Source organism: Grus americana, chromosome Z, assembly GCF_028858705.1.
Source record: "Grus americana isolate bGruAme1 chromosome Z, bGruAme1.mat, whole genome shotgun sequence".
NCBI classification, from domain to species: domain Eukaryota; kingdom Metazoa; phylum Chordata; class Aves; order Gruiformes; family Gruidae; genus Grus; species Grus americana.
The window spans coordinates 60,240,906-60,251,743 of NC_072891.1; the positions used below are offsets into that span (position 1 = coordinate 60,240,906).

The 10,838-nt window shown below is 34.6% G+C and overlaps 1 protein-coding gene across 14 annotated transcripts in view; it reads left to right on the top strand.

The window, feature by feature from the left end:
* PPIP5K2 (diphosphoinositol pentakisphosphate kinase 2) overlaps positions 1-10,838 on the top strand; it is a 56,912-nt gene extending 46,074 nt beyond the window's left edge. For 6 of the 14 annotated variants that reach the window (XM_054810700.1, XM_054810703.1, XM_054810698.1 and 3 more), the window contains 5 exons: positions 1,764-1,883; positions 2,775-2,837; positions 6,680-6,811; positions 8,349-8,477; positions 9,058-10,838. In XM_054810700.1, the coding sequence (XP_054666675.1) occupies positions 1,764-1,883; positions 2,775-2,837; positions 6,680-6,811; positions 8,349-8,477; positions 9,058-9,161 (548 nt within the window). In that variant the 3' untranslated portion in view covers positions 9,162-10,838. Of the gene's footprint in view, positions 1-1,763; positions 1,884-2,774; positions 2,838-6,679; positions 6,812-7,582; positions 7,707-8,348; positions 8,481-9,057 lie in introns of those variants that run through there. The other 8 variants (XM_054810704.1, XM_054810708.1, XM_054810705.1 and 5 more) reach the window with 5 other exon arrangements.

Below are 10,838 nucleotides of genomic sequence, written 5' to 3' on the forward strand. Positions count from 1 at the left end.
TAAGATAATGTACTTCATGACTGAGTTTTTGGGTTTTTCATGAATCTTTTGGATTTAAGTGGTCTGCATTGGAAACTGTTAAAATACTTTTCTTCAAAATCAACGTTTCCTACTGCGGGCAATTGATGCAACTGAAGGTGTTTTACCAAGGGGAGGGGGATGGGAAACAAACTTCAAGTTTCTTGATAGTATCAGGGGTTTTGCACACATTCCCTCTCCTAAAATAAATTTCTTCCTTTCAGCATTAGAATGCTATAATTCAATGAGTTGTTTCAGATTCTTTTAATTCAAGTGGTGCTTTGCCTGTTTCAAAGAAGCAACAGAATACATGACTGATATGTAAAAATATGAAAACTTGCACTACTGTAAATCAATATTGCATTTTTTTTCTGTAAATGTGTCTTCATGGGAAAAACAAAGTGTAGAAAATGCGTAACCTATATGCATAAACTTAGAAGTAGCTTTTCCTTTCTTTGTAAACATCTGTATTTTTGTATGTCTAATCTTTTTGTGATACTTTTCTCCCTATTATATTTTTCCCTTAGTAAAATGCATACATCAGGTGCTTTTGTTTATTGAACTCATGTTTTTTCTTGTGTGCTTGCTAAAGTTAAACAACTTTTCTTTTGCCAATGTGTGACGCAATATGGCTTGTGGAAGTAGATGTATTTCTGTGCATAGATTAAGGTATTATATATTTGGTGTGAAAGGCTTTTGCCACAGACCAGGCACCAATTTATTTTGGCTGTGATTGGTCACATGTGCTGGTAATGTTTCCCCTCACTGGGTCACTAAAAGCAATGAAAGGAAATACCACTGGATAGATAGTTGGTTTTTAAAAAAAATCTGCTGCTTATCTAAAATATAAAAGATCAGTTCTGAGTGAAAAACCACTTCTCCTTTCAACTAGTAGTAAAAAACTAAAGGAAAAAAATTGCAACTTTTTTTCCCATTTTGTTCATTGTTATATGTAAATTTCATTTATGGTCAATGATTATAAAAGTTGTTTTTATACTTCTGTCTGTGGCTTTCAGTGATTTGTTAAAACTCCCATCCTAGTGGCAGGAATGTATGATTTGTAAAAAAAGTACTCTCACTTGCATGGAGATGTACAAAAGTCTTAGGAAAGGAAGTCAGGCTAAACTTGATGGAACTTTTTAGGTATTTTCAGTTTGTAACTTTGTCAATGATGGTAGCTGAAATACAAATTAGAGTATTTCCAATTTGGTTAACATTCTGTTGGGGTTAGAAGGGAAATATTTCCATATTAAGTCTGTGGAAACACATGACTACATCGTTGCAGCCTGTCATCTCAAAGGTTGATTTGGATGAAAGCAATGAGCAGTATTTTTCCAGTTTATATTTGTTTCAGAACTGCAGGTTTTAAACCACACAACTTTCTCATCATCATCATCATCATCTTGGTTTTGCTTTCTTGTTTTGATTATGTTTACATTGATGCTAACTGGTAACTTTTTTTTACCAAAAGTGAAAACAGGACAAGAACTCACTTTGTTAAAGCCAGTCCTCTCTTTGCACAAATAGCAGAGGGTGCTGTGTCATGAGTAGAAGCACAATAAATTATGATAGTTTCAGCCTACAAGTACCACTCTGACATTACAAGCATATTGTGAACCTGTCCAAGGCACTGCCAAAAGCTGCCTTTTGTGTGGTAAGAGCCATGTGCTTGCATGCTGCATGCATCCCCAATGTGAATGGACGAACACCTGGTTGTTGTATGTATTTTCTCTAACTCCCATCAGGGTCTCACTGTGCGGGCCTGTTTAGCACCTCAGTGCTCGGGGGTTCTTCAAGTGCACCTAACCTACAGGATTATGCTCGTACTCATCGTAAAAAGCTGACTTCTTCTGGCTTCATAGATGGTATGTGCACACTCTCGCACATGCACGCACAAACCCATGTGCCACATTAAACTTCTGAAGATAAATCCTAGGTTACTGATTTTAATGGAATCCTAGAATCCTTTGCCTTAGTATTAATTGTATGAGTTTCTATTGCTTCTTTATTACCCGTAGCTTGCTTATGTTTAACTTAATAGCATAGTTAATTCTTGGTTCTGTCTTGAATTGAACACTAGCTCACAGACTTGTAATACATGCCAGGAGATTTCAGCAAGTGCATTTTTTAAGTAAACCAAAATCTTGTGTTTGAAATTCTTTTCTTATTGTAAACTTCAGGTTTTATCATTACATATTGATCTTGAAATGAAGTAAATTGCTTGGAGCATATACAAGGAATGAAAGAAATTATAAACTAATAACTTAAATACTGATGGTGAAAATTTTAGGATTCCTGACCTTTTTTAGTGGGGTTTGGATTACAAAGGAGCAGGAGATTTTCAGATTTGGATAACCTGGGCTAGACAAGAAACTGTCTCACTAGATTTCAGAATGTAAAGATACCAAAGCACACCTTTATAACTCTGAGATGAAACAGTAGTCATGCTGATTTCCCCCCAATTCACTACTCAGTGTTCGACTCTAACATGATATAACCTTGTATGCCAGAATCACCAGCTCATTCTGCTTGTTTTTATACACTTCATTACACATCTTGTAGTTATCAACAATCCACTTTCTTCTTTTTAACCTCTGTTTAGATTTTAGCCCTTTTCCTTGGTCCCTTGTGCATGCCACTCAGTTCTAATACCTTCTTATCCTTTCTTTTTTTCTTTCTTCTTCCTTTCCTTTTTTAAAATGTCCCTCTTTTGGTAGCTGTTACAAATTTCAGGTACCTGTTTTTCTCTTTCTCAGACACCACACGCGGTTCTGCTGTTAAAAGGTTTTCTATCTCATTTGCTCGACACCCAACCAATGGTACGTTTTGCTTTTATTTTAAAAACAAAAACGAAAACAAAAGGTTCCTTGCTTCATCCCTTTTATTTTTATTTCAAATTCAGGGTGTACAGTATCATTCAGCCGTCTGTCATTCCTAACTTCCAAGCACAACTCCAAATATATTTGTAATCATTAGATATCCTAAATCTTTTCTTTACCATTCATTAGTATAAATACAACATCAAAATTAATTCCTTAGAAAAATTATTGAAAAAATTGAAGTGCTACTGCGAATCATGATCTCTGTAACAAATTATTTTCCCCAATTTCTTGTATGATCAGACTGTATGGTACAGGATGAAAACAGAATTAAATCTGATCTTTATTGGGCATACACTTCTTGATAGCTGCTGCTTCTTCTTTGTCTTTCTCCTGCTGAGCTGTTTCCGTGAGCCTCCTGATTCTAAAATAAATCACTGAATTGACAACTGGAGTTTGACTATCTTCTTGAAGTTATGCTAAATTAAAAAACTAAAGCAGAAGCATTCTGCATGTTCCATTCCTGCTAAATTGCTGTATTTATCAGTAGACAAAATTTATTTTACCTTATCGTACTTCTCTGTTCATCAGATGTGCAAATTACTTAAATATTGCACTAAAAATCACAGCAGGAGAGCTGCCTGTTGCTTACATTGACCTCTTGAGCTTCAAGAGTGAGTTAACTTGTCTTCAGTCTATCACACTTCAAAAAAAGTCTGGTTTAACACACAGGACAGAGGTATGTCTTTCTCCCCCTCAGCAAAATATTTCATGCCTACCTTTCTACATGATTAAATAGGTCCAAAATGTATCCTGTTCATGAAAACCAGACTTAATCTTCAGCATCCACTGGATCTTAATGTGGCTTTTCCAGATTTCTTAACTGCGGTTTTAAAATGTGCGTCACTGCTGGCTGAGTACAGTGACGGTAATATTACTGAAACTGCAGTGGAAATCATCAGCATTTTCATGTTAGATTCAAAATGTATTTGCTGAGAAACAAGGTTAAAAAAAAGACTGAGGTTTTGCTTGGCTTTGCTGATAAGCAAAGTAGTCCTTTATTTTGTTCATTTGGAATCCACAGTGACTTTCTGCATTGCAGTGCTTCTTGAAGGGAAACTGCTATAGTAAGGCTGAATTAATACCATTAAGGCTGTGTTTGATCTAAAAGGCCAGTTCTAGTGTTCTAGTTCAAATAGGAGAGTTTGGAGTCCATTTTTTATCTTCAGACTCAAACCAAATAATATTTCCCAAACATACAAGATCAGAAAGTAAGAACTGCATTTGAGTATCAGTCTAATAATACGATTACTTTCTGTTCCATTTAGCACTATCTTTTTGTTACTGCATTCTTTAAAAAAGGATCTCAATTGCTTTTAATGAATGCATTGATTGTTCTGATTCATTTAATACAGCAGTTTACCACACATCTTTCACCAGATTAATGCTGTATGAGCTCCTATGAAACCTAAGTATATTGCAGGTTTCCAAGGGTTCTCTACTAACATAAGAACATATTGATGTTGTTTTGTCTGTCCCCTGGACTATCATTTTGATTCTCCTTGTCCCTTTCACTCTGTTTTTTCTTATTTTTATGTTGTTACCACACCCTCTTAACTCATTTCAGACTATCCCCCCTCCCCCATCTTTAGTTCAAGGAACATGGTGAAACAAGTATCTCCTGCCAGTGCTTTACCTTATTTTCTGGGCCTCTGTGCAGAACACCCACACCTCTTTAGGTGCTGGTCAATTTCCTCTGTGGAATTTCTAGGCTCCAGTGGTATGTCTCTACAGCTTTTAAGTATAAGACAGCAGGGTGGCTTTTTGAGATGCTGCGTTAACCCTTTCATTGTCTTGCCTTTTGATGGGGACAGTGCTTTAAGAATAAATATAGCCAAAACTCAAAGCCCTTTAGTTTACAGAAAATGGCTTTTTTTAAAGGGATACTGTCAGGCTTCATCATTAAAATTCAAATTTGTTTCTCATAACATCATAAAATATTTATCAGAAAAAAAAATCAAATAAAACACTGCAGATAGATTTCCAGGGTATCTTTTAAGTCATATCCCTTAGATGCAAAGATACTATAACAACATGCTGGGATATGGCTATCTAATAGCAGAATTGTCAAGACTGAACAAAAACCTATGAAGGGGAAATTCCTGAAAGAAGAAAACTTTTTTCTTTTTGTAAAGGGCATGGGTGTATTTTGAGATTCCTTTCTGGTTTTCTGTGACACTGGAGTACAACAGTAATAGTTATTAAAAACCTGACATTGTCCCACTACGTTCTTTGCAAAATTAAAAATAAATTCTTTTTCAAGTGATAGTTACTTTTCTGTCAGGGTAAAGAGATAAATCTTATATTTTACTGTAAAGCAAAGAAAGGGTTAGCACTTTGCATGCATGCATAGTTATTTAGGATATTAATATGTATGCCAAACAGTACTTAGACTGAAGCTCAGCTACTGCCTTTATAGGAAAATACAAATTAAGTATGTGGTGATGTTTCTTTTGTACATGAAAACCAAGTTTCCATGAAGTGCAACATTTTATTTGTAATATAAGTGATGCTGACATAAGTACACTTCAGTTGATTGTATATTTGAAGCAACTGTCCCTCAGATTTGAGTATGGGCAAGGTGGATCCAAATATAAATACAGACATTTGGGGGTTGAAATTTTGTTGAGTTACTTCTCTATGCAAAGTACTAAATGGGGAGTGAATGGGGAACACTGGATATCACAAGAATATTGATGCTTATTATTTTAGGAGAGGTAACAGTTCACAGTCATAATGCTATCTCTAATAAATGTACCTTGAACTGAAATTCTAAACATTATTTCATTCACTATTGTTTCTTCATTTAAATATCTTAAATGTAGCAACTGTAAATTTACAATATTGAGTTGCCAAGTTTTAATGTTACACCTGTATGTTGAAAACACTAATGGACATACTTTCCTCTTCTGAAATGCAATTGGATGAAGAGCTGTTCATTGGGTTATCAAACTTGCATCACTTTAGAGAACTGAATTTTTTTTTGCCAAGATGTTTAAATGCTTTTTAGTATGTTAGTAATGTGGATATGCATGGTTGGTGTATGATCAATACTAATGTAGACAAGCAAAGTCTAATAATTTTTTTAGATTTTGGGTTGCTATACTTACCTGTTCTAATATATGAAAATTTTTATAAATGCATAAAGGTAGGTGTAAATCTGTCTTACGAAGTTAAAACGTGTAACCTCAACATACAAAAGTGCTAACAGTGTTTTTCCTTTGATATTTAAGGTAACAGTTTGTTTTCACAGAATACTGAAGATGATAGCATGTGAATCCTGCAAATTTATTTCTTGGAAGTTACAGCATTTTTAGCTCTTGTCTGCTAACAGTTGACAACATAGTTATCCTATTTTACTTGCATAACTGAGTTATTTATTTAGTGTTGTGCCAGGTATGAGAATGAGTAGGAGAAATACTACCATTTCCTGACATATTTTTTTTTAGTGATTTACTAAGTTTGTCTTAGAGGAAAGTTATCTTTCATGAACTGATTCAGGAGTAGAGCACAGTTGTAATGTTTGAAGAACATTTTATGTGTACATGGGATTTGTATCCTATAGTATGTTACATGGAACATTTAGTTTTGTACACCCTGGAAATTGGCACATCTTGTTCCAACTCCTATAGTATTTAGTGTCCATGATTTCAAGAATACGAGGTCTGCATGAGCTGCTTTAAAATAAGTACTTTTTATTGTGCATTAATATTTGCCCATGCAATAGCTTAAATCCTGTCTTATGTTTGGAAATCTCTTTTTTTTTATTATTTTTCTTTCAGGTTTTGAACTATATTCCATGGTGCCTTCTATTTGCCCTTTGGAAACTCTACACAACTCCTTGTCTTTGAAGCAGGTGGATGAATTTCTTGCCTCTGTTGCTGCTCCATCAAGGGAAAATCTACAGGAAACATGTACTGATTTTAATTTGTAATTATGTTAATTTTAAATTGTTAAATATTGTCTAGTTAATCTTCCCAGTATTTTACAGCTAACAAGTAAACTAAGACTATTGCTTTAAAAAAATGAAACATATACATAAACCATAATTTTTGCAGTATCTTTTTAGTGGTATGGACACTGTCATAATTCATTGAAGTAATGTCTCTGTTGACTGGGATAGTAAATTAAGGATTTAATGAAATTGTAATTGGTTTGTTTCCTCATATTGAAAACTTCTCTGTGCTGTCCACACTGTTAGCTGAATTTACAATGAATTTTTTGTTTGTTTTTTAAGCAGACTAGTGTTGCCTTTTACAAGCCTTTTACATCTTAAAACTGTGTTATTTTCTGCTTCTTTCAATATTACTTGGAGTTTCACGTGGAGTGCCTTGCAGTTACTTAGTTCTTTTAGTAGTTTGTGCTGCATGTTTAATGTTCAGGTGATCTTGAAATGAAATGCAAACCGAGTTCTATCTATGTGCGTGTCTCTGGGAAGATGACTTCCTATTGTGATTCTACTGCTTTGTCTTTGGAAACAGTTTCAGTTAGGTCAGATTTACCATGTATTAGGATGCTTATAATTCATGTGTCAGGTGATTGAAAATCATTCTTCTTGAGGAAATGTGTAAAGACTCATGCTTTGATCAGAAAATTTGTACTTGCTAGTACTGATACAAAGGTTATATACATGTTAGGATTTTTCCTTTTTTTCTGTTTTTTTTTTCTTTTTTCTATTATTTTAGTTTTATACAGTTTAGATTTTAATCAGCAGCTAATTTGATAGGATAGGCCTCCTATATCTGAGAAAGAAGATAAGCAGTTTCAGAAAACTCATATTACTGAAGAACAACTCATGGAGGCTTACAGGTATTTTAAAGTTCTCAGCTATTTAAAATGTTTTGTTACACTGGTTAGGAAGTTCATGTGTCCTCAAAATCAGTTCAAAATATAGAGTACACAAGACGAAAAAGTATTCTAAAAAAAAAACCTGTCATACTTCTGTGGTGGTCTGGTTGTCACCTTTCTGCAAAGGAGTGCTTGGAAATTACACCTGACAGAATTGAGGCTGTAGGTGCTTTGTTCTCCTTTTGCTTTCCTGTAACATTCGGAAGCAGTCTAGAGAATAATCTATTGCATGCACTTTTCGTAGGCATTTTGGACTAAATAGATTCCAGCGCAATCCTCATTGCTGATGAGAAAGTAGCACTAATGCTTTTGCCAGGGTTCTGGCAAGGCAGCTGTTACTGAAATTTGGCTTAGCTGCCTTAGCAGCATGAAGTTATGATGTCACTTTCTGAAGTAAAAAGATTTCTAGATTTGTCTTTCATGCTTTGAAGTTTTGACACTAGAGTCAAAATTGGTAGCTGAGCTGCAGGTTGTGTTACTGTGGCATCTATATTGCTGGACAGATACACAGTCCTGTGGTTGCTATGTTTGATGTTTTGCTCAGGTGACAGTACTTTTATTATTAACTATGTATATCTTTTCTTCCCCCCACCCCCATTTCAGCTTCTCCAACTTACATGATTCCACTGTCAGGAAGAAAAATTTCTTTAAATACATATACCCCTGCAAAAATTCAACCAACACCACTTGAAACTTTGCCTGAAAGGACAGCAATAGAGAAACCAACCTTACGTAAGTAACTTCTGTCAGAGGCAGAATGGCTAACTTCATTACATGATTTCCAGCAGTAGGATTCTTCCCATACATTACAGAATTTCTTAGGGCAGCTATTTCTTAACATTCCCTCTTTGTGTAAGTAGGATCATTTTACGGGTCAGCAAGAGCTCAATAACATGGCACAAATAGTTTTAGCAGTAAAACTGTGCTAATAATTACTTTCTCTTATCCTCCAAAGTGTTTGAAAGAATTTCTATGGCCTGAAAATTCATCGGGTTTTGTTTTGTTTTTTCTAAACATTTACCATAGAGCTCTATGACCAGGTTCTGACTAAAGCTACCAGTAACATGATGCATTCAGTCATTAGTATGTTTAGTCTGAACTGTTGGCCAGCTACCCTGTCTGCTTTTGGATGGTTCTGCTGTGTAGAGGGCCTCTAGAACAAAATCCCATTGCATTTCTGATCTCATTAGATACAGTGTAGCTTTGTGTGTGTTTCTGTGCTAGGTAACTTGCATTTTTCTTGCTCTTGATGCTTTTTAGCATGGATATTCTTAAGTATAAAACCTAATACTTTTTTTCTTTATCTGTACAGCTACCCCTGGATCTTCTGTCTGTGTATCTAATGTTAAGCTATCTCATGAAGAGGCTTCACTAGATGTAGAACTTAGTGGTGAAACTCGTTCTGAGAAGAAATGAAGTTGATCAGACAAAACTGGAAGCAATTTTTAAACAATTCTTCAGCGTGTATTCAAATAAATTACTGTTTCAAAAGCCAGTCACATCTGCAGTTCATAGTGCACTTAAGAATCTTTAGCTCATACATGGTTAACTAGTGTGCACGCTATGTATTTAGGTCAAATGTCTTTTCTCATTTTCTAAAACATTTCAGGAAATATATTTATTTATCAGTTTGATGAACTGCACACCTTTAATGGCAAAGTTGCATATGAACCTTTTCAGTGTCTTCAAATGTTTACTGTAAACTTGTACAAAAAGAAAATACCAATGCAGTGGTATGTGTTACAGTGGCTCCATCGATGTCACTGTAATGAAGGCATTGTCTGTTGTCATTATAAACTCTATTTTCAGGAGTTTATAATCTCCCTGTCAATTTCTTTTGTGGGCTGAATGAAATGTAAACACATCTTGGCTAGAAGCTTTTTTTTAATTTAACTACACTTCCAAAGAGATATCTCTTGCCTATTTTTGAAGATAAGCAGATGTTTTCTGCATTTGAATTATTTTTATCATATATGCTGCAATAATTAGGCATGATGGAATGAGTTAATGCATTTTCACTTTTGACTCTCCTAATTTTTATTCTGTGTTTACATCAGACCTGTAACATTCAAATACACCTTCTCTTTTGTTGTTTAGTATACATGCTTGTATACGGGTACCTGTCTATCATCCAGCAGATAAAACTGTATGTTTTTATCAACAACTTCCTTTGTTTACTAAAAAGACAGTTTCATTTGCTTTGCCATATGTTTCTACAAAAAGGTGATATTAAAAAGCAGGTTTTATAAAAGGAGAAATGGTTACAGCTGGTCTGCTAGTAAGTTTATCCTAAAAATTGTAAATATTCCATCTATGCTTTATTATCATCCCTTCAGAGTAGAGGCTATGGTCTTCCAGAAATCAGTGCTTACTGTTGCAAAATACTCAGGATTCATCATGGCCTGGGAATTTTCATACCTCTGTCCTTCCAATCTAGGTGGTTGACAACAGTTCTCAAAAAAAAAAAAATTATAAGAGCTGTGAGAAGCATTAGTAAGTCAGTGGAACTTTGAGTTATAGGGTTATGTAGAGTAATCATCGAGTCTCAGCAGTTCTTGTGATTTTATCTGTGGCATCAAAAATTATTGAATTATTATAATTATCCCAAATGTATGAAAATATTGTCCACTTTTGTAAGTTCAAGTGGCTGGTTATTAATAACTGACTTCATAAACTACAAGTTAGATAATTCCTTTCACATTAAAGTTGTAGAAGACATAGCTTCTGAGTAGTATTTTCAAGTAGGGCTCTTACTTGCCTTCAGAGCCAGTGCAACTATAATTACATTCACCTTGCCACAGGGTTGTTTTCAGTATTTACCACACACAAAATGACTTCAGTAGACAAATTCTAAAAATGCTGGTTAAATACCAAAAATATGAAGGGTTTCATGGCTATATACTTAAAACATTTCTTTTGTCTGTAGTGTAATTGTGTTATTGACAGTGTTGGTCTTGCACACAAATGAATGTACACTTGTTTACCATTTTTTAAAAAATGCTGTTAAAATTTAAGTATGTGTATCATTCCAGTCAACCAAAGCTGTGGCATAATGGTTTTTTATGTGCTCCTAAATAAAAACAAGGTCGCTGG